The sequence below is a fragment of the Pezoporus flaviventris genome, unplaced genomic scaffold, assembly GCF_033815535.1.
Source record: "Pezoporus flaviventris isolate CSIRO_AGI_PZ_B2104156 unplaced genomic scaffold, CSIRO_AGI_Pfla_v1 ptg000383l, whole genome shotgun sequence".
Classification (NCBI taxonomy): Eukaryota; Metazoa; Chordata; class Aves; order Psittaciformes; family Psittacidae; genus Pezoporus; species Pezoporus flaviventris.
In genome coordinates this window covers 479,777-502,855 of record NW_026892930.1, presented here as the reverse complement: position 1 = coordinate 502,855, position 23,079 = coordinate 479,777, and the positions used below count along the sequence as shown (strand labels likewise).

The 23,079-nt window shown below is 57.6% G+C and overlaps 1 protein-coding gene across 1 annotated transcript; it reads right to left on the bottom strand.

The window, feature by feature from the left end:
* Positions 1 to 14,391: 14,391 nt before the first annotated feature.
* Positions 14,392 to 17,783, bottom strand: LOC133263630 (uncharacterized). Its single transcript, XM_061443470.1, has 11 exons — positions 17,727 to 17,783; positions 17,550 to 17,611; positions 17,428 to 17,467; positions 17,266 to 17,321; positions 16,942 to 17,017; positions 16,706 to 16,851; positions 15,678 to 15,822; positions 15,162 to 15,281; positions 15,015 to 15,118; positions 14,884 to 14,936; positions 14,392 to 14,444 (listed from the first exon to the last, which is right to left on the bottom strand). The coding sequence occupies exons 1-11, from the start codon at positions 17,781 to 17,783 to the stop codon at positions 14,392 to 14,394; spliced, it is 912 nt and encodes a 303-aa protein (XP_061299454.1).
* Positions 17,784 to 23,079: the final 5,296 nt, after the last annotated feature.

The following is a 23,079-nucleotide window of genomic DNA, read 5'->3' as shown; positions in this document are numbered from 1 at the left end:
CGGAACCCAGGACAGTGGTTTTGTCCTGTTTTGTTTTTTTTGGGGGTCTGTTTTGGGGCTCTGACCCTGTGTTCCATAGGAGAAGCAGGACAAGGTGTTTTTGGGGTGGTTTTGTCCTATTTTTGTCATGTTTTTTGTCTTTTTTGAGGCTCTGACCCTGTATGTCATAGGAGAAGCAGGGGAAGATGGTTTTGGGGCTTTTTTGTTCTGTTTTAGGTCTGTTTTGGGGCCCTGACACAGTATCTCATAGCAGAAGGAGGACAAGGAGGTTTTGTCCTGCTTTTTGGGGTGTTTTGGGGTGTTTTTGGCCTGTTTTGGGTCTGTTTCAGGCCTCTGACCCTGTATCCTACAGGAGAAGCAGGACAAGGAGGTTTTGGGGTGGTTTTGTCCTATTTTTGTCATGTTTTATGTCTTTTTTGGGGCTCTGACCTTGTGTTCCATAGGAGAAGCAGGACAAGGTGGTTTGGGGTTGGTTTGGGGGTTTTGGAGCTGGTTTTGGGGTGATTTGGGTTGTATTTGGCCTGTTTTGGGTCTGTTTCAGGGCTCTGACCGTGTATCCCACAGGAGAAGCAGGACAAGGTGGTTTTGGGGTGGTTTTGTCCTGTTTTTGTCATGTTTTGTGTCTTTTTTGGGGCTCTGACCCTGTGTTCCACAGGAGAAACAGGACAAGGTGGTTTTGGGGTGGTTTTGTCCTGTTTTGTTTTTTTTGGGGGTCTGTTTTGGGGCACTGACCCTGTATGCCATAGGAGAAGCAGGACAAGGTGGTTTTGGGGTGGTTTTGTCCTATTTTTGTCATGTTTTGTGTCTTTTTTGGGGCTCTGACCCTCTGTTCCATAGGAGAAGCAGGACAAGGTGGTTTTGGGTTGGTTTGGGGGCTTTGGAGCTGGTTTTGGGGTGATTTGTGTTGTACTTGGCCTGTTTTGGGTCTGTTTCAGGCCTCTGACCATGTATCCCACAGGAGAAGCAGGACAAGGTGGTTTTGGGTTGGTTTGGGGGCTTTGGAGCTGGTTTTGGGGTGATTTGGGTTGTACTTGGCTTGTTTTGGGTCTGTTTCAGGGCTCTGACCATGTATGCCACTGGAGAAGCAGGACAAGGTGGCCTTGGGGTGGTTTTGTCCTGTTTTGGTTTTTTTTGGGGTCTGTTTTGGGGCTTTGACCCTGTATGCCATAGGAGAAGCAGGACAAGGTGTTTTTGGGGTGGTTTTGTCCAATTTTTGTCATGTTTTTTGTCTTTTTTGAGGCTCTGACCCTGTATGTCATAGGAGAAGCAGGAGAAGATGGTTTTGGGGCATTTTTGTTCTGTTTTAGGTCTGTTTTGGGGCCCTGACACAGTATCTCATAGCAGAAGGAGGACAAGGTGGTTTTGTCCTGCTTTTTGGGGTGTTTTGGGGTGTTTTTGGCCTGTTTTGTGTCTGTTTTGAGGCTCTGACCTTGTGTCCTATAGAAGAAGCAGGACAAGGTGGTTTTGGGTTGGTTTGGGGGTTTTGGAGCTGGTTTTTGGGTTTTGGAGCTGTTTTTGTCCTGTTTTGGGTCTGTTTCAGGCCTCTGACCCTGTATCCCACAGGAGAAGCAGGACAAGGAGGTTTTGGGGTGGTTTTGTCCTATTTTTGTCATGTTTGGTGTCTTTTTTGGGGCTCTGACCCTCTGTTCCATAGGAGAAGCAGGACAAGGGGGTTTTGGGTTGGTTTGGGGGTTTTGGAGCTGGTTTTGGGGTTTTTGGAGTGTTTTTGGCCTGTTTTGGGTCTGTTTCAGGCCTCTGACCCTGTATCCCTCAGGAGAAGCAGGACAAGGTGGTTTTGGGGTGGTTTTGTCCTATTTTTGTCATGTTTTGTGTCTTTTTTGGGGCTCTGACCCTGTATCTCATAGGGGAATCAGGAGAAGGAGGTTTTGAGGTGTTTGGGGGCTGTTTTGGGGGTTTTGGTGTGTTCTTGTCATGTTTTGTGTCTTTTTTGGGGCTCTGACCCTGTATCCCATAGAAGCAAAACAAGATGGTTTTGGTGTGGTTTTGTTCTGTTATAAGTCTTTCTTGGGGCCCCGGCACTGTATCCCATAGCAGAAGGAGGACAAGGTGGTTTTGTCCTGGTTTTGGGGGTGTTTTTGGGTGGTTTGGTCCTGTTTTGGGTCTGTTTTGAGGCTCTGACCCTGTGTCCCATAGGAGAAGCAGGACAAGTTGGTTTTGGGGTGGTTTGTCCTGGTTTTGTCCTGTTTTGGGGCTCTGACCCTGTGTTCCACAGGAGAAGCAGGACAAGGCGGTTTTGGGTTGGTTTGGGGGTTTTGGAGCTGGTTTTGGGGTGATTTGGGTTGTACTTGGCCTATTTTGGGTCTGTTTCAGGGCTCTGGCCTTGCCTGGCCTTACCTAGCCTTACCTGGCCTTGCTTGGACTGGCAAGTCCTGGACTGGTCTTGCCTTGCCTAGTCTTACCTTGCCTTGTCTGGCTTTTTCTTGTCTAGTCTTACATTGCCAAGCCAGCCCTTTCCTTCCCTTACCTTTCCTGGCCTGACCTTGCATTGCTTGGTGTGGCCTGGCAGCGCCTGGCTTGCCTGGCCTTTCATTTTCTTGCCTTGCTTTTTCTGGCCTTGCCTTGCCTTGCCTTGCCTTTCCCTGCCCTGCCTTGCCCTGCCCTGCCTTGCCTTGCCCTGCCCTGCCCTGCCTTGCCCTGCCCTGCCTTGCCCTGCCTTGCCTTGCCTTGCCCTGCTTTGCCTTGCCTTGCCCTGCCTTGCCTTGCCTTGCCTTCCCCTGCCCTGCTCTGCCTTGCCTTGCCTTGCCTTGCCCTGCCTTGCCTTGCCCTCCCCTGCTTTGCCTTGCCCATCCTTTCCTTGCCTTGCCCTACCTTGCCTTTCCTGGCCTTGCCTTGCCTTGCCTTGCCCTACCTTGCCTTTCGTGGCCTTGCCTTGCCTCTCATTTCCTTGGCTTGCCTTTCCTGGCCTTGTCTTGCCTGGCCTTGCCTTGTCTTGAATTTCCTTTACTGGCCTGGCCTGGTCTGGCGTTGGCTGGCCTTGTCTGTCCTGATATTACCTATCCTTACCTGGCCTTACCTGGTCTTATCTGGCATTGCAGTGCCTGTCCTGGCATGTCCCAGAGTGGCCTTGCACTGCCTTGCATTGCCGTGCCTTTTCTGACCTTGCTTTGATTTGCCTAGACTCACCTGGCCTTCCCTGGCCTGGCCTGGCATGCCCTTAACTGGACTGTCCTAGCTTGCCTGGCCTGGCCTTGCCTTGCCTGGCCTGGCCTTGCATTGCCCTGATTTTGTATGACCTGGCCCGGCCTGGCCTTACCAGGCCTTCCATTGCCTGTCTTGGACTTGCTTTACCTTGTGTTGCCTTGCCTTGCCTTGCCTTGCCTCGCCTTGCCTCGCCTCGCCTCGGTTGCCTGGCCTGTCCTTCCCTAGCCTTACCTTGCCTTGCCTAGCCTTGCCTGGCCTGGCCTGGCCTTGCCTTCATGGCCTGGCCTAGCCTGGGCATGCCTTGCCTTGCCTAGCTTTGCCTTCCCCTTATTGCCTTGCCTTGTTTTGCCTTGCCTTGCCCTGCCTTGACTGGCCTTGCCTGCCTGGCCAGGCCTGGCCTGGACTTGCCTTGCCTTGTGTTGCCTTGCTTCTCCTTGTCTTGCCTTGATTGTCTGGCCTGTCTTTCCCTTCCCTTCCCTTCCCTTACCTTGCCTTACCTTGCCTTGTCTAGCCTTGCCTTGCCTTGCCTCGCCTTGCCTTGCCTTACCTGGACTTGCCTGGCCTGCCCTGATTTTGTATGACCTGGCCCAGCCTGGCCTCTACCAGGCCTTCCATTACCTGTCCTGGACTTGCTTTACCTTTTGTTGCACTGCCTTGTCTAGCCTTGCCTTGCCTTGCCTCGCCTTGCCTTGCTTGCCTGGCATTGCCTTGCCTAGCCTTGCCTGGCCTGGCCTGGCCTTGCTTTCATGGCCTGGCCTAGCCTGGGCTTGCCTTGCCTGGCCTTGCCTTCCCCTGTATTGCCTTGCCTTGTTTTGCCTTGCCTTGCCCTGCCTTGCCTGGCCTTGCCTGCCTGGCCTGGCATGGCATGGACTTGCCTTGCCTTGCCTGGCATTGCTTCTCCTGGCCATGCCTTGCCTTGTCTGGCCTGGCCTGGTGTCATGGTTTAAACCCAGTCAGGTAACTTGTTCACTCACTCCCAGTGAGTGGTGCCGAGCTGACAACAATCGAGGTCCGTGTCCCCCCCCCACCGGGGTTCTCCCCCACTTCTGGAGGAACGGGGATGAGGATCGAAAGAGTGCAACTCCCACGGGATGAGACAAGAACAGTCCAGCAACCAATGTACACAAATCACCACCGCTACTATCAACTACAACAATGATAAGGGAAAATAACAAGGGAAGAGAATACGATACCACCGGCAGGGAAGACGAGTTCCACCCGGAAGCCCGTGTCCTTCCGGGTAACTCCCAGTCACCCCCCACCCCGGCCATGACGTGCTGTGGTATGGAATACCTCCCTGGCTAGCCCGAGTCAGGCGCCCCATCTCTGCTTCCTCCCGGCTTCCCCTCCTCCCTGGCAGAGCATAAGCCTCACAAAGTCCTTGGTCAGGGTAAACATCACTTAGCAACAACTGAAAACATCGACTTCACCAACACTGTTCTCAGGCTGGAAGTCAAAACACAGCACTGCACCAGCTAGCACAAAGGAAAAAAAAAAAACATGACTGCTACTGCTGAACCCAGGACACCTGGCCAAGCCTTTCTTTGCCTTCCCTTGCATTGCATTGCCTTGCCTGGCCTTGCCTGGCCTGGCCTGGTTGTACCTGAACAGGGCAGGCCTGGTTGGTCTGGCCTTGCCTGGCCTTACCTGGCCTTGCATTGACTGTCCTGGACTTGCCTTCTATTACCTTGCCTTGCCTTGCATTGACTTGACTAGCCTTGCCTTGCCTTCCATTGACATGACTTGCCTTCCTTCCCTTGCCTTGCATTGACTTGACTTGCCTTGCCTCGCCTGTCCTTGCCTTGCCTTGCATGGCCTTGAATTGCATTGCCTTGCTTTGCCTTGCCTTGCCCCGCTGCTCTTCTCTGGCCTTGTCTGACCTGGCCTTACCTGGTCTGGCCTGGCCTTACCTGGCCTTACCTGGCCTTGCATATACTGTCCAGTCCTGGACTGGCCTTGCCTTGCCTTGCCGGCCTTTCCTTTCCTTTCCTGACCTGGCTTACATGGCCTTACATGCCTTGCCTGGCCTTCCCTGACCTTGCATGCATTAGCTAGTCCTGGACTGGCCTTGCCTTGCCTTGCCTAGCCTTACCTTGCCTTGCATGGCCTTGCCTTGCCTGGCCTGTCCTTGCCTTCATGGTTTGGCCTGGCCTGGGCTTACCTGGCCTTGCCTGGCCTGTCCTGGATTTGCACTGCCTGTCCTGGACTTGCCTTGCCTTGCTTTGCCGTGCCTTGCCTTGCCTTTCCTTGCCTGTCATTTCCCTGCCTTGCCTGGCCTTGCCTGCTTGACTTTACAGGCCTGGCCTGGCCTGGCCTGACCTTGCCTGGCCTTGCCTGGCCAGTCCTGGAAAGGCCTTCCCTTGCCTAGCCTTCCCTTGCCTGGCCTTGCCTGGCCTTGCCTTTATGGCATGTCCTTGATTTGGCTTAGCTGGCCTTACATGGTCTTGCATTTCCTGTCTTGGACTGGCCTTTTCTTGCCTTGCCTTTCCTGGCCTTGCCTGGCCCGCCCTCCTTTTGTATGACCTGGCCTGGCCTTTCCTGGGCTGGCCTTGTCTTGCCTTACCAGGCCTTCCATTGCCTGTCCTGGACATGCCCTACCTTGCCTTTCCTCGCCTTGTGTAGCCTTGCCTTGCCTTGCCTTGCCTTTCCTGGCCTTACCTTGTCTTTGCTTGCCTTGCCTTCACTGGCCTTGCCTGGCCTAGTCTTGCCTATCATTGCCTTGCATTACATTCCCTTGCATTGCCTTGCTTTGCCTTGCCTTGCCTCGCCTCGGCTGGCCTTGCCTGGCATGCCCTGGTTTTGTATGACCTGGTCTGGCCTTTCCTGGCCTGGCCTTTCCTAGCCTGGCCTTTCTTAGCCTGGCCTTTCCTAGCCTGGCCTTGCTTTGCGTTACCAGGCCTTCCATTGCATGTCGTGGACTTGCCTTACCTTGTCTTGCCTTGCATTGCCTTCCCTGGCCTTGGCAGGCCTGGCCTGGTTTGGCCTTGCCTTGCCTGGCCTTGCATTGCCTGTCATGGCCTCACCTGGCCCGGCCTTACCTTCTCTTCCCTTGACTTGCACTGAATTGCCTGGCCTGTCCTGCCTAGGCCTGTCCTTGCCATGCCTTGCCTGGCCAGCCCTTGCCTGGACTGGCCTGGCCTGGCCTGGCCTCGCCTGGCCTGACCTTGTCTTGCCTGGCAATCCCTGGCCTGGCCTTGCATCTCCCTGCCTGCCCTGGCCTGGCCTGCCCTGAGATTGCCTGTCCTGCCGTGGCCTGACCTGGCCTGGCCTTGTCTTTCCTGACCTTCTCTGGCCTCGTCTGGCCTGGCCTTTTCTTACCTGGCCTTCTATTGCCTGGTCTGGCCTGGCCTTCCCTGCTCTTGCCTGGCCATGCCTGGCCTGGCTTTTCCTGGCATGTCATAGCCTGGCGTTTCCTTACCTGGCCTTGCATTGCCTGGCATGGCCTGGCCTTGCATTCCCTTCCCTTCCCTTGCATTGCTCTGAATTGGATTGCCTGGCCTGGCCTCACCTGTCCTTGAATTACCTGGCCTTGCATTGCCTGTCTTGGTCTTGCCTTTCATTGCCTTGTCTTGCCTTGCCTGGCCTTGCCATGACTTGCCTTCCCCTTATTGCCTTGCCTTGTTTTGCCTTGCCTTGCCCTGCCTTGACTGGCCTTGCCTGCCTTGCCAGGCCTGGCCTGGCTTTCCTTGCCTTGCATTGCCTTGCCTTCCCTTGCCTTGACTTGCACTGACTTGCCTTGCCTGGCCTGGCATGGCCTGGTTTTGCCTTGTCTTGCCTTGCTTTGCCTGGCCTTGCATTGCATGGCCTTGCCTAGCATTGATTGGCCTGGCCTTGCCTGGACTTCCCTAACCTATCGTTTCCTCTCCTTGCCTTGCCTTGTCTTACCTTGCCTTGCCTAGCCTTCCCTTGCATTGCCTTGCCTTGCCTTGCCTGGCCTTGGCTTGCCTTGCCTGGCCTGACCTTGCCTGGCCTGGACTTGCCTTGCCTTGCCTTGACTGTCCTTGCCTGGCCTGGCGTTGATTTGCCTTGCCTGGCCTGGCCTTCATTTGCCTTGCCTTTCCTTGCCTTGCCTTGATTGTCCTTGCCTGGCCTGGCCTTGACTTGCCAGGCCTGGCCTTCATTTGCCTTACCTTTCCTTGCCTTGTATTTATTGGCCTGGCCTGGCCTAGCCTGGCCTTGCCTTGCCTTGCCGGGCCTTGCATCTCCTAGCCTGGCCTGGCCTGGCCTTGCCTTGCATTGTCTTGCCTTGCATGTCCTGGTCTGGATTTGCCTTGCATGGCTTGGCCTGGCCTTGCCTTGCCTAGCCACGCCTTGCCTTGCATTGCATTGACTTGCCCTGCCTGTCCTTGCCTTCTCTGGCCTAGACTGGCCTGGCATGGCCTGGCCTTGCTTGGCCTTGCTCTGCCTTGCCTTGCCTTGCCTTGTCTTTAATGGCCTTGACTGGCTTTGCCTGGCCTGGCCTTACCAAGCCTTCCGTTGCCTGTCCTGGCCTTATATTACTTGGCATTGCATTGCCTGGCCTGGCCTAAGTTTGCCTTGTCTTGCCTTGCCTTGCCTTGCCTTGTCTGGCTTGGCCTTGCCTTGCCTTGCCTAGCCTTACCTTGCCTTGCCTTGTCTTGCCTGGCCTCGCCTTGCCTTGTCTTGCCTGGCCGTGCCTTGCCTGGCCTTGCCTTGCCTGGCCTTGCATGGCCTGGCCTGGCCTTGTCTTACCTGGCCTTACCAGGCCTTGCATTTCCTGTCCTGGACAGGCCTTGCCTTGCCTAGCCTTACCTTGCCTTGCCTTGCCTGGCCTTGCATGGCCTGGCCTTTCCTTGCCTGGCCATGCCTCGCCTGGCCTTGTCTTGCCTCGCCTGGCCTTGTCTTGCCTTGCCTTGCATTGTATTACTTTGCCTTGCCTGGATTTGCCTGGCCTGCCCTGGTTTTGTATGACCTGGACTGGCCTGGCCTGGACTTGCCTGGCCTGCGCTTTCCTGGCCTGGACTTGCCTGGCCTTACTGAGCCTACCCTTGCCGGTCATGGACTTGCCTAAACTTGCCTTGCCTTGAATAGCCTTGCCTTGTCTATCCTTTCCTTGCCTTGACTTGCCTGGCCTGGCCTGCCGTTGCCTTGCCTTGCTTTGCCTTTCTTCACCTTGCCTTGCCTTGATTGTCTGGCCTGTCCTTCCCTTGCCTTGCTTTGCCTCTCCTTGTCTTGCTGGACTTGCCTGGCCAGGCCTGGCCTTGCCTTCCGTGTCCTTTCCTGGCCTTGCATTGCCTTGATTGGCCTGGCCTGGCCTGGCCTTGACCTGCTTGGCCTTGCCTAGACTGGCCTTGCCTTGCCTAGCCTCACATTGCCTTTCCTCGCCTTGCCCGGCCTGGCCTGGCCTTGCCTTCATGGCCTGGCCTGGCCTGCCCTTGCCTGCCCTTGCCTTGTCTTGCTTTTCCTTGCCTGGCCTTTCCTTGCCTTGCCTTACCTGGCCTTACCAGGCCTTGCATTGCCTGTCCTGGACTTGTATGGCCTTGCATTAACTTACCTGGCCTTACCTGGCCTAGCATTGCCTGTCCTGGACTTGCCTTGCCTAGCCTTGCCTTGCTTTGAATTGCCTCGCCTGGCCTGGCCTGGCCTTGACCTGCTTGGCCTTGCTGGAACTGGCCTTGCCTGGCCTACTGTTGCCTTGCCTTGCCTTGCCTTGCTTTTCCCTGCCTAGCCTTTCCTTGCCTGGCCTAGCCTGGACTGGCCTTGCCCTGGCTGGCCTTGATTGGCCTGAGCTTGCCTGCCCTTGCCTGGCCTTGGCTGGCCAGGCCTTGCCTTACTTGGCCTTACCTGTCCTGGGCTTGCTTTACCTGGCTTGAAGTGCAACTGCTTTATGGGCCTTGCCTTGCCTTACCTTGCCTTACATGGCCTTTACCTGGCCTTGCATAGACTGGACAGTCCTGGACTGGCCTTGCCTTGTCTTGCCCAGACTTTCCTTGCCTTGCCTGGCCTTAACTTGCCTTGCCTGGCCTGGCCGGGCCTTGCCTTCATGGCCTGGCCTGGCCTAGGCTGGCCTTGACTTGCTTGTCCTTGCCTCGACTGGCCTTGCCTTGGCTAGCTTTTTTCCTGCCTTGCCCTACCTCGCCTTATCTGGCCTTGTGTTGCCTGTCCTGGACTGGCCTTGCCTTGCATTGCCTTACCTGGCCCTACCTGGCCTAGCAGTCGCTGTCCTGGACTGGCCTTGCCTTGCCTTGCCTTGCCTTGCATTGCCTTGCCTTGCCTTGCCTTGCCTTACTTACCAGGCCTTACCTGGCCTTGCATTACCTCTCCTAGACAGTCCTTGCCTTGCCTTGCCTTGCCTAGCCTTGCCATGCCTTGCCTGGCCTTACATTGCCTTACCAGGCCTTAACTGGCCTTCCATTAGCTGTCCTAGACTGTCCTTGCCTTGCCTTGCCTCTCCTTGCCTTGCCTTGCCTTGCCTTGCCTGGCCTTGCCTCTCCTGGCCTGGCCTGGCCTTGCCTTGCCTGGCATGGCCTCTCCTGGCCTTGCCTTACCTGGCCTTGCCTGGCCTGTCCTGGATTTACACTGCCTGTCCTGGCCTTCCCTTGCCTAGCCTTGCCTTGCCTGGCCTGGCCTTCCCTTGCCTTGCATGGCCAGGCCTTGCCTTACCTTTATGGCCTGGCCTGGCCTTGGCTTAGCTGGCCTTACATGATCTTGCATTGCCTGTCTTGGACTGGCCTTGTCTTGCCTTGACTTGCTTTTCCTGGCCTTGCCTGGCCTGCCCTCCTTTTGTATGACCTGGCCTGGCCTGGCCTTTCCTAGGCTGGCCTTGTCTTGCCTTACCAGGCCTTCCATTGCCTGTCCTGGACATGCCTTACCTTGCCTTTCCTCGCCTTGTGTAGCCTTTCCTCACCTTGTGTAGCCTTTCCTCGCCTTGCCTTGCCTTGCCTCGCCTCGCCTCGCCTGGCCTGGCCTTGTCTTTGCTTGCCTTGCGTTGACTGGCCTTGCCTGGCCTAGTCTTGCTTTGCATTGCCTTGCATTACCTTCCCTTGCCTTGCCTTACTTCCCTTGCCTTGCCTTGGCTGGCCTTGCCTGGCATGCCCTGGTTTTGTATGACCGGTCCTGGCCTGGCCTGGTCTGGCCTGGCCTTTCCTGGCCTGGCCTTTCCTGGCCTGGTCTTGCCTTACATTACCAGGCCTTCTATTGCCTGTCGTGGACTTGCCTTACCTTGTCTTGCCTTGCATTGGCTTACCTGGCCTTGCCAGGCCTGGCTTGGTTTGGCCTTGCCTTGCCTGGCCTTGCCTTGCCTGTCATGACCTTACCTGGCCCAGCCTTGCCTTCCCTTCCCTTGACTTGCATTGCACTGAATTGCCTGGCCTGGCCTGCCCTGGCCTGGCCTTGCTGTGCCTTGCCTGGCCTTGCATCTCCTATCCTGGCCTGGCCTTGCTGTGCCTTGCCTGGCCTTGCATCTCCTATCCTGGCCTGGCCTGGCCTTGCCTTGCATTGTCTTGCCTTGCTTGTCCTGGTCTGGATTTGCCTCTATGGCTTGGCCTATCCTTGCCTTGCCTAGCCACGCCTTGCCTTGCCTTGCACTGACTTGCCCTGCCTGTCCTTGTCTTCTCTGACCTAGCCTGGCCTGGCATGGCCTGGCCATGCTTGGCCTTTCTTTGCCTTGCCTTGTCTTGCCTTGTCTTTAATGGCCTTGCCTTGCCTTGCCTGGCCTTGCATCTCCTGGCCTGGCCTTGCCTTGTCTTTAATGGCCTTGACTGGCCTTGCCTGGCCTGGCCTTACCAAGCCTTCCCTTGCCTGTCCTGGCCTTATATTACCTGGCATTGCGTTGCCTGGCCTGGCCTGGCCTAAGTTTGCCTTGCCTTCCCTTACCTTGCCTTGCCTGGCCTTGCCTGGCCTGGCCTTGCCCTGGCTGGCCTTGATTTGCCTGACCTTGCCTGCCCTTGCCTGGCCGGGGCTCTGCTGTCCCTGGTTTTGCCTGGCATGGCCTTGTGTGGCCTGTCCTTTTCTGGCCTGGCCTGGCTTTGCCTTCCCTGTGATTTCCTGGCCTTGCATTGCCTTTATTAGCCTGGCCTGGCCTGGCCTGGCCTGGACCTGACCTGCTTGGCCTTGCCTGGCCTTTCCTTACCTGGCCTTACCTGGCTTTGCATGGCCTGTCTAGACCTGGACTAGCCTTGCCTTGCCTAGCCTTGCCTTTCCTTTCCTTTCCTTGCCTGACCTGGCCTGGCCTTCCCTTCATGGGCCTTGCCTTCCCTTCCCTTGTCTTGTCTTGCCTCTCCTGGCCTGGACTTGACTGTCTTGCCTGGCGTTACCTTGCCTTCCCTTGCCTTGCCTTGCCTTGCTCTCCTGGTTTAAACCCAGCCAGACAGCTTGTTCACTCACTTCCCCCCAGGGGACTTGAGGATATCACGGAAGCACACAATGGTTTGGACTGGGAGGGACCTTAAAGCTCCTCCAGCTCCAACCCCTGCCACTGCCAGAGACAACTTCCACTAGAGCAGCTTGCTCCAAGCTCCATTCAACCTGGTCTTGAACACTGCCAGCCATGGGGCAGCCACAGCTTCTCTGGGCACCCTGTGCCACTGTTCCACCACCCTCACAGGGACCAACTTCTAAGATCTCATCTCAATCTCCCCTCTCTGTCACGTTAAATTCGTTCCCCCTTCTCCCATCCCCACAGGCCCTTGTTTTCCCCACAAGAAATGAGGGCAGATCCCAGGATCATCCCTCGGCAGCTGCAGCGCTCCGCTGCCGGCTCAGCCAGCCCAACTCACACACCGAGTCCAAAGCAGCCACTCTGGGGAAGTCTCTTGAGGTGTTCTGGCAACTCCTACAGCACCCCAAGATCGCCATCGCCACCCACCTCCTTCCACGCTCCTCTGTCCACAGGCGGCACCGGCTCCGAGACACCAAGACGGGAACCACCAGAGGAGCTGCTCTTGCCTCCTCCACCGGTAGCTTGTGTTCCGTGGGGCAGCTGTCGTCTCCCGGTGCCTCTGCTGGAGGGTTCCATGGGATTCTGCGGCCTCACACACCTGAACACGGGGAGTTCCAGAATCAGCCACCCCTGTGGTCTCCATGTCCCCAAGGTCATTGTGATGCATGAGCTCTGACTGGGTCCATGGGGTGCTCTGGAGGTGCTGCAGGCATTCTCTGGGATTCTCTAGGGGTATCCCCAGGATGCCCTGGGAGTGCACAGAGACACAGGGCCGTGGAGCAAGCTGCTCTAGTGGAAGGTGTCCCTGCCCGTGCCTTTGGGGGTTGGAGCTGGCTGAGCTTTAAGGTCCCTTCCAGCCCACTCTGGGATTCCATGATTCTCTGCTGTGCCAATGTCGGTCCCTCTCCACTCCTCGTAGGTGGCCATGACGCCCTGTTCCATGGCCCACGTTGAGCTGTGACCCCTCGCATGCTCCACGTCCGGACCAAAGGCACTGAGAAAGAGCAGCCCGTGAGGGACCTCCCCGAGCCGGCTGGGCAGAGGCTGGTCCCCCCGCAGCGACTCCTGGAGCACCTCTGGGTGCCCTCAGCTTCCAAAACGATGGGGGGGAGGGTCCCCAATGAACACAACCTCCCATCCCCCACCTGGGGGTGTCAGGGGTGGGGATCTCCCCCCTCTTTATACCCGGGATGGGAGAGGGGAGGATAAAGGGGGGATGGGGGGGTCGATCCGAAGCCTTATTGACACCGATGTAAATAGCCCGGGGGGGTGGGGAGGGGAGGGAAGGCAGGAGGCGTCACCTTAAGAATGTATAAAAAGGAAAATTAACCAATAAATAAAGATTTCACAGGAAATCGAGGCCTCTTCTCCCCCCTACCCCCGCATTTCGGCCTTTCCCCATCCCCGTTCGGTGATGCTCGCCGCACTTCCGGGTTGGTTGCTAGGCAACGGGGTCTCCGCGTACCGCTTCCTGCATGTTGCCAGGCGACGGCCAGTGAGCTTCCACCGCGCTGCGCGTTGCCAGGCAACCTTGCCCCCCCCCCCAGCCTCGATCTGGCGACCGTTGCCCAGGCAACAGCCAATGAGCTCTGAGCTCCCCAACTCGTGTCCCCATTTAACCCCGTCCCGGCTGCCCCCCATGGGGCTGAATATGGGGCTTTTCCTTGCCCCTGCCCCCCCATTTGTCCCCTCTTCCCCTCCCCCCCTTATGCCCCCCCATTCCCCCTCCCCCTTTTTCCCACCCCCATTCCCCACATTCCTGCCATTTCTCCCCCTCTCCCTCCATCCCTCTCCATTTCTCATCCCACCATTACCCCCCCCCTTATTTACATGCAATTAGCCTAGGACCTGCTTTACTCACACGCAGTTCATGTAGGGTTGACCTTATTTAAATGTTACTAACACAGACACTTCCTTATTTACATGTTATTAATGGAGGGCCTACTTAATTTGTGTCCTTTTAGTGGAGGACCTGCTTTATTTACATGTCATTAACATGGAGCCACTCGTATTTGCACGTTCTTACTGTAGGACCTCCTGTATTTACATGGTGCTGTGCCAGGACCTCCTGTATTTACTCACTTATTAATGTAGGACCTATTTTATGTACAGTTGCTGTCGGATCTGCTCTATTGACAGGGTATTGGGGCAGGACCTACTTCATTTATGGGCCCTTATTGTAGGTCCTACTTTATCGGGGAGGTATTATTGTAAGACCCAATTTGTTGAGGGAGTTATTAATGTAGGGCTTACTTTATTCATATGTTGTATTTACAGTTTCATTACTGTAGGACCTACTGTATCGGGGGTGGTTGTTATGTCAGGACCCGCTTTACTAAGTAACTTATTTACAAGTTCTTAATGTAGGATCTACTTTTATGTACCTGTTATTAACATAGAGCCTGTCTAATTTACATATTCCTGTAGGTCCTACTTTATTCCCAGGCTGTTATTGTAGGTCCTGCTTGATTAGGGAATTTATTATGTCAGGACCTGCTTTGTTTAACACTTTCGTTACTGTAGGACCTGCTTTATTTATGTTTTACTGTAGGCCACACATTATCTGTGCATTGTTATTGGAGGCTCTGATTTGTTGACATGCTGTTATTGTAGGCAGGACGAGTTTATTAACAGGAGACATGCTTTGCATCTCATTAACATGGGTGCAACCTCATTTACATATAATTAACACAGGACCTGCTTTATTTACTGCTTTATTTCTATAGGACCTACTCTATTCCGCTTCCAGGACCTCAGCCTTGTGGCCCCGCACTCCTCCAAGCCCCACCTCCTGCACCCCATCCAATAGGAGCATCTGATGAAACCAAGGCTCAGGGGTGGGGCTTGCTCTGGTCACACCCTTCCTCGTCGCTGGTGGGCGGGGCTAAGGGGAGGGGGCGGTGCAAGTTCAGAGCATGGGTGGCCTGGGACCAGGCTGCAAAGGGGCGGGGTCAGCGCAGGCCACACGCTCACCCCCCCATCTCCTTCACTCACCGCGGGGTGGGCGGGGCTTCCAGGGTCCGCCCCTTCCGCTGACCACGCCCCTTCCGCTGACCACGCCCCCTGCAGCTGTTCCAGCTCCCCCGCAGCTCTGCTGCCCACAACAGCGCCCCCTGTGGGGGCTGAGGCACAAACACCCCTGAGCAACGGCCCCATTGCCCCTCCCCCCTTTATGGCCCCTCCTTTCATTGCCCCTCCCCGTTTATGGCCCTCCCCCATTTATGACCCCTGCCCCCTCTATGGCCCCTCCTTCAAATTCCCCTCCCCCTTTATGGCCCCTCCCCCCATTTTCCTCCCCCTTTATGGCCCCTCCCCCACCTCACTCTCTGCCATTCCTAGGGCGCGTCTGATTGGCTGCAGTGGGCTGTGGGCGGGGCTAAAGGGAGAATGGAGGGGTCAGCACAGCCCTTCCCCCCCCTCCCCCACAAACCTTCCCCTCCCCCAATTCACTCACCTCGGGGGGAGGGGCACCCTCTCCTTTCCCAGCATGCTCAGCGCTTCCTGCAGCCGCTGCTCTTCCCCCTGCAGCCCTGGGGGGAGCCGCACAGCTCCTCGGGCCTGAAAGGGGCGTGGCCAAAGCTCTGAGGCCTCGCCCACTCACATTAAGCCCCGCCCCACTTTCCTCCCCCTCTTTGCTCACCTGGGCCTGCAGGAGGCGCAGCTGCGCCCGGAGCTTCCCATTGGATGCGGCCAGAGCCCGGAGCTGGATCCAGCGGCGGGACTGGAAGGGATGGAGGGGGGGGACACAAGGAAATGAGGGACCCCAAAGCCATGGGAGGGACCCAAATACCCCCCAAACACCTTAAATATCGCCCCATATTTCTCCCCAAAACCTCTCCCTTCACCCCAAACCCATCCATAAGCCCCAGATACCCCTCCCAGCACTGCTGAACCCCCAAAATCCCCCCTAAAGCCCCAAACTCCTCCATATCATCCCCTATAGACCCAAAATCCCCCTCCAGGACCCCCAAATATCCCGAACCCTCACAAAAAGCAGCGCTGGGACCCTTTAGGGACCCCAACCCCTCCCCATAACCATCAAATTCCACTTCCCAGACCCCCCCCCAAGCCCATCAGGACCCCCCTCAAATCCCCATAGTCCCCCGTTGGCACCCACCAGCCGCTGCTTCCCCTCCTGCAGCTGCCTCCTCAGTGGCCCCAGGGCAGCTTCTGGGGAGTCCATGGGGCTGCCCCGTAGATCCTGGACCTGCTGGATCAGGGCCTCCCGAGCCCCTGAGAGCCCCGCGGCCTCCAGCATCAACCTGGGGGGCAACGGGACCCCAAAGCCAAACGCTGAGGGGAGCTTGGGGGACCCAAAGGGTTCCAGAACACTTTTTTGGGGGGGGGACACCCTAAAAGGGCTGCAGGGAACATGGAGGGGTTGAGGGCACCCCAAAGGGTCTCAGCACTGGGTTTAGGGAGAATCTGGGGGGGCTTTAAGGACCCCTATGAGCTCAGCACCCACTTCAGAAGGAAACCCAGGGGGGTTTAAAGTATAGAGGGGGCCCCTAAAGGGTTTTGAGGTTCAGGAGTGGGGAGGAAAAGGTCATGGGGGAGGGCCCAGGGGCAGTTTTGTGGTGCAGGGGGTGAAACTGGGCTGCAGGATGCATTTGGGAGGGTCCTTGAGAGGGTTTTGGGGTGCAGAGGGGGTGTTTTGGTATGCAGAGAGGGGCCGTTTTGGGCTTCACGGGGGTTGTTTTGTGGTGCAGGGAGGGTACATTTGGGGTGCAGGTGTGTTTTGGGGTACAGGAGGGTGGTTTCGGTGTACAGGGGGGAGTTTTGTGATGCAGGGGATTGTTTTGGAGTGCAGGGAGAATAGTTTCGGTGTGTAGGGGTTTGTTTTGGTATGCAGGGGGTGTGTTTTGGGGTGCAGCAGGGATGGTTTTGGGGTGCAGGGGGGTTTTGCGATGCAGGGGAGTGTTTTGGGGTGCACCATGTGGTTTTTGGGTGCAGGGAGGTGTTTTGGGGTCCAGAGGGGATGGTTTTGGAATGTGGAGGGGTTGTTTTGGGATGCAGGGGCTGTGTTTTGGGGTGCAGGGGGATGGTTTTAGGGTGCAGCGGGGTGTTTTGAGAGCAGGGGGAGTGTTTTGGGGTGCACATGTGGTTTTGGGGTTCAGGGAGGTGTTTTGGGGTGCAGGGTTTTACCTGGCAGCCTGCTGGGCTTTGGGGTCCCCCTCCAGGCGCTGCTGGATCTCCTCCTGCAGCTGGAGGAGCCGGAGCCTCAGGGGGGACAGGCGGGAGGCCGAGGAGTGGATGAGGTCCCAGAGTCCCCCCACATCCTCCCAGTAGTCCTGGGGGGTGCAAAAGGGGGACCCCACATCAATGGGGAGCTCCGAGCCCTAAAGCACCCCCAAATGTGCCCCTCAAGTCCCCCCATTTACCTGGATGAGGGTCTTCATAGGGGGCTGAGCATCAGGGTCAGGGTCAAGGTCAGGGCTGATTTTGGGGTACCCCTTCCTGCAATGGAACAAGGGGGGAGGGGGGGAGGATGCAATCCCCGCCCCTCTGTTGGCTCCACCAACCGGTAGCCCCACCCCTTCCCTAGTGCCCTGGGGCCACACCCTCAGAACCTTATAAGGGAAGTCCTGCCCCCTTTAAGCCGCACCCCCAGCTGCCCACTGGCTCTGCCCCTTCCCTAAGCTCCACCCCCTCCCAAAGCCCCACCCCTCCTAAGCCCCTCCCTTCTCCTAAGCCCCTCCCCTCACCGCAGTGTCTGCAGGGCCTCCAGCACCTCCTCTGGGCTGTGTTGGTTCAGCAGTGCCTGGTGCGGGGGGTGAAGGGGGTGTCAGGTCACATGGGGGGGGGGGTGTCACATGACCGTTAGGATCAGTCACCTCCCCCCCCACCCTCCCCCCTTGGGCACCCACCTTGGCCTCCTGCAGCCAGAGCAAGGTGAGGTCCTGCGGCCTGGGGGGGCAATGGGAAGGGCAGGGGGGTTGGGGGGGTGATGGACAGGGAGGGGTTTATGGCAGCAATGGGCGGGGCTTACCTCGACAAGGGGCGGAGCCCCAGCAGCTCCTCCAGGGCCTCCTCCCGCAGCTTGCACACGGCCTGGGGGGGGGGGGGGGGGGGGGAGGGGGCCGGGCAATGGGGACGTGGCCACGCTCAGACCCCTCCCCCGTCCATAAGCCCCTCCTTCTTCCCAATAAGCCCCGCCCCTTCTTACCGCCAATTTCGACGTTAGTCCCACCTTTGGCCCCGGCTCCCTGCAAGCGCAGAGCATCATGGGAATGCTGCCCCTCGCCCCCATTGGGATACCCATGGGGAAGCCCCGCCCCTTCCTCGCTCACCGGTGGGCGGAGCTTATCTGGGCTCCCTCCCTCCGCAGCCTCCACCCCTCCTGCGCTGCCTCCGCCCCCAGGGCCCGAAGCTCCGCCCCTCGGCGACGCTCCGCCCCCTGGCGGTGAAGCTCCGCCCCCAGTGCCTCTTCTATAAGGAAACAAAGGGGGCAGAGCCTCAGGTCAGGTGACCGGTAGCCCCGCCCCTTTACCCCCCACCCCACCGCCCCCCCAATGAACTCACCCAGCTTCAGCACCGCTGCTCCGGCCTCGCCCACGGCCCCGCCCATCACTTTAAGCTCCGCCCTCACCTGCTCCAAGGCCTCGCGCACTTCCATATAAGGCGTGCTTGACCCCGCCCCTCGCTGGGGAGAGACACCAAAGGTCACCTGAGGACACTACCACCCCCATCCTTAAGCACCATTTTTTCTCCCTCCACCACCCCTCAAATTGGCCCCCCCCCGGCCCAAATCTTGCCCCCCCCATATTTGCCTCCCCCAAACCCCCCACCCCCCCCCCCCATCCCTCTGGGACCCCCCAAAACCCCATACAGACCCCCCCAAACCCTCCCCCCCCAAACCTGAATCTCCTCGAGGTGCCAGTACTTGAGCCCCAAGTTAAGGAAGAAACGGGGGGGGGGGGGGTTAAGGAGAGGTTGGGGGGGGATCATGGGAAGGAATTGGGGGTTCCTGGGGATCCCAATGGGATTTGGAGGGGTCCTAAAGAAATTAGGGGCTCCTGTGCATGGATTTAGGAGAATAAAAGGGGTTGGGGGGGGGGCCACAGGGGGGAATTGGGGGGTGTTGGGGGGGGTTATGGGATCCCAATGCAATTTTGGGGGGGGATCCTAACAGGCAAAAGGGTTTTGGGGGGGTTCTGAGGGATTTTGGAGGCTCCCCAATGAGCTTGGGGGTCCCCAGAGGGGGCATTTTCGGGGTCCCCCCCCTTTTTGCGGTGCAGCAGATACCACAGCAGGTTCCCTTTGATCTTCTTCACATTCCTATAGGAACAACACCCCCCCCCGGGTATTTTAGGGACTGATCCGAGGTTTGGTGTCCCTCCAGATGTTGCAGTTCCTCCCCCCCAGATGTTGGGGTGCCCCCCTCACCCCGGGTGCCGCACGTGGCCCATGATGTATCATGGCCGAAATCGGCGCGCTGGGAGCGCCGCGCGGCACGACGGGAGTTGTAGTCCAAGCCGGGCACCGCCTTAGTGGTGCTGTAGGAGTGTCGCACTGCATCATGGGAGTTGTAGTCCAGGCTGGGCACCGCCCTCGTGGTGCTCTCTGGTTGCCGCGCGGCATGATGGGAGTCGTACTACCACCTGGCGGCTGTATAATGGTGTTCTATGGGAGCCGCGGGGTATGATGGGAGTTGTAGTCATAACTGGGCGCCGCCATAATGGGGCTCTATGGGTGCCGCGCTGCATGATGGGAGTAGTAGTCCCGGCTGGACGCCACCGTAAAGGGACTCTATGGGTGCCGCGTTGCATGATAAGGGTTGTAGTCCCTGTAGTCTATGGCTCTCTATGGGGTCTCTATGGGGTCTCTGTGGGGGTCTCTATGGTTCACTTTGGGTCGCTTTCTGGCTCTCTGTGGTGTCTATGGGCCTCTATGAGTCTCTGTGGGCTGTGGGTCTATATGGTGTCTATGGGTCTCTCTATGGGGTCTCTTTGGGTCCCTGCAGGGTCTGACCATGGAGGGGGGGATCTCTTTACGAGTCCCTTGGAGGGGGAAGCAGCAGCAGCTCCAGTACCAGGATGCAGTGGGCAGAGCTCGAGACCCCGAGACCCCCCCTTTACCCCCATTACCCCCCGTTACCCCAAATTGCTACCATTGCCCCATTACCGCCATTGCCCCCATATAAAGCCATGGAGCCAGCAGTGGGTGTGAACCTGCCCCTGCCCCATAGGGTTCTATAGGGGTCCATAGGGGTCCCATCGCCCCCCATCTCACTCCTTTCCCCCCCCAGCCAACGCGCGCTCTGTTCTTGTCGCCCTGCCCACTTCCACGGCAGCCAATCAGCGCCTGGCTCCGCCCACTGCACCGCGGAGCCAATCAGAGTGCAGGGTGGGAGAGTAACCCCCTCAACTCCCCTCAGCTGACTCCGCCCCCTGTAACGGCCGCAGGCTGTTGAACAAGACCGGTCCCAGCCCCGATCCCTGAGGGACCCCACTCGTTACTGGTCTCCAGCCGGACATTGAGCCATTGACCACAACTCTTTGTGTGCGGCCATCCAGCCAGTTCTTTATCCACCCAGTGGTCCGTCCATCAAATTGATGTCTCTCCAATTTAAGAGACAAGGATGTCGTGTGGGACAGTGTCGAACGCTTTGCACAAGTCCAGGTAGATGCCATCAACTGCTCTGCCCCTGTCCATCAGTTCTGTAGCCCCATCATAGAAGCCCACCAAATTGGCCAGGCAGGATTTCCCCTCAGTGAAGCCCTGCTGGCTGTCACCAAGCACCTTGTTGATTTTCATGTGCCTTAGCATGCCTTCCAGGAGAATCTGCTCCAAGCTTTTGCCAGGCACAGAGGTGAGACTGACTGCTCTGTAATTCCCCGGGTCATCCATTTTCCCCTTCTTGAAAATGGGGGTTATATTTCCCTTTTTCCAGTCATCGGGAACTTCACCTGACTTCCATGTTTTTTCAAATATGAAGACCAGTGGCTTAGCAACTTCATTCACCCGCTCCTTCAGGACTCGTGCATGGATTTCATTAGGCCCCATGGACTTGTGCATGTTCAGGTTTTTAAGATGGTCTCGAGCCAGCTCCTCTCCTACAGTGGGCCCAAGGTCTTCATTCTCACAGTCCCTGCATCTGCCTTCCAAGACTTGGGTGGTGTGGTCAGAGCCTTTGCCAGTGAAGAGCGAGGCAAAGAAGTCATTCAGAACCTCAGCCTTCTCCAAATCCCGTGTAGCCAGTTCTCCCGAGAGCTTCTGGAAGGCGGCTATGTTGTCCCTAGTCTGTTTTTTATTTGCTACATACCTGAAGAATCCCTTCCTGTTATCCTTAACATCCCGAGCCTATCTGAATTCTAACTGGGTCTCAGCTTTCCTAACCTGGTCCCTAGCTTCCCGGAGAAATTCTTCCTCAGCTCCATCTAAACCTGCCCTGGTGCAGCTTGAGGCCATTTCCTCTTGTCCCATCCCTTGTTCCTTGGGAGCAGAGCCCAGCCCCTCTTGGCTCCATCCTCCTCTCAGGCAGTTGTAGGCAGCGATCAGGTCCCCCCCAGGTTCCTCAGCCCTTCCCCATCACATTTGTGCTCCAGGCCCTGCACCAGCTCCACTGCCCTTCTCTGGCCCCTCTCCAGCACCTCAATGTCTCTCTTGTAGTGAGGGGCCCAGAGGTGAACCCAGGATTCGAGGTGCGGCCTCAGTGCTCAGTGCAGGGGCACAACCACTGCCCCGGCCCTGCTGCCGCACTGGTGCTGATCCAGGCCAGGATGCTGGGAGCTTCCTGGCTGCCTGGGCACAAGCTGCTCATGTTCAGCTCCATCAATCAGCACCCCCAGCTCTTTTCCCATGAGCAGTTTTCAGCCCCTCTTCCCCAAACCTGGAGCATTGCAGGGGGTTGTTGTGGCCCAAGCGCAGGACCCTGCACTTTGCCTTCTTGACCCTCAACACATTGGCCACAGCCCATGGATCCAGCCTGCCCAGATCCCTCTGCAGAGCTTCCTACCCTCCATCCCCCACCACACCTCCCTGGTCTTTTGGTGGGATATCCCAAATTAGGCAACCCCCACTCTGGGGCTGGCCCCCCCAACTCCCTGATACCAGGGATGGGGGAGCTGGGGTGCCCCATGGGGTGTGGTTTGGGGGCAACGAGGAGCAATTTGGGGCTGGGTGGCATTGGAGGGGGGGAGCAGCTTTTCTGGGGTACCCCAGTTGGGGGCGGGTGTTTGGTGGGGCTCCTCCAGGTTTTTGGGTCCCTGGGTTCATCTGGGGGGGCCCGGGGTGATGGAAGGGTGTGGGTGACATTGTGCTGCCCCAGGCCCCCACTTGGGGGTCCTGCCTGCTTTTGTGCTGCTTCAGGGAAATTTGGGGTTACCCTAGGATTTAGGGGCACCACGATTGCTTTGGGTGCCTCCAGGGCCCTTTGGGGTGCAGTGTGGTTTTGGTTTGCCCCTTTATTGGGGTGACCCTTTTGGGGATCCACCCCCTTAGGCCCACCTAATTCACTACTGAACCAAAAGCAATGTTGGGGTCCCCCCAGTGTGTTCGGGGTTCCAGAGCATCTTGATGGATCCCCAGGGCAGGTGTTGGGGGAACACCACTTTTCGGAACACCCCTTTTTTAGCAAGTCTGTGCCACTGTGCTGAGCCGGGGCGGCTTTGGCGCTGTGGGCTTTGGGTTTGGGGGGATTTGGGGATTCAGGCTGGTCCACAAAACTCTTTGGGGTGGCTCATTTATTTGGGGCACTCCCTGTCTACCGAGACTGGGGTGTCCATCAATCCCAGGGCAGCCGAATCTCATTGGATGCCCTAGGGAGCCCCGTTGACAGAAGCGGGAGGAATTTGGGTGTTCAGAGGGATTTGAGGGTTCAAGGAACATTTTGAGGTTCAGGGGGGGATCCCCAAAATGTGCTGTAGGGGGCACATTATATTGGGAGATCCCCATGTACCTGGGTCCCAGGGCCCCCTCAGTCGCTTTTGAGTGAGCAACATTCCCCCAGCATGGAGATGTGTTGAGGGGAAGAATTTGGGGGTTCAGAGGGGATTTCGGCATTGGGGGAGATCCCCAAAGCTCCCCGGGGTGGTGCAGGGATTTGGGGAACAGCCAGTGTCCCAAAGCTAGGGGTTACATTTGACCCAGAGTACCCTGTGTCTTTAGTGCCCCTGTTGGCCCATGGCAGTAAATGGAAGGGATTTGGGGTTCGGAAGGGAACTGGAGGTTTAGGGGGATTTGGAGGTTCATGGGAATGCACCCAAGCTCTGCAGGGGACAAATGGAGGCCTCAAACAGGGGCTACAGCCACCAGAGACCACCCCACAGATCACTGGGGCTTTGGGATGGCGGCAGCATCGTGCCCATGGCCGCGGGGCACCCAGGGGTGCTCCGGGAGTCGCTGCAGGGGGACCAGCCTCTGCCCAGCCGGCTCGGGGAGGTCCCTCACGGGCTGCTCTTTCTCAGTGCCTTTGGTCCGGAGGTGGAGCATGCGAGGGGTCACAGCTCAACGTGGGCCATGGAACAGGGCGTCACGGCCACCTACGAGGAGTGGAGAGGGACCGACATTGGCACAGC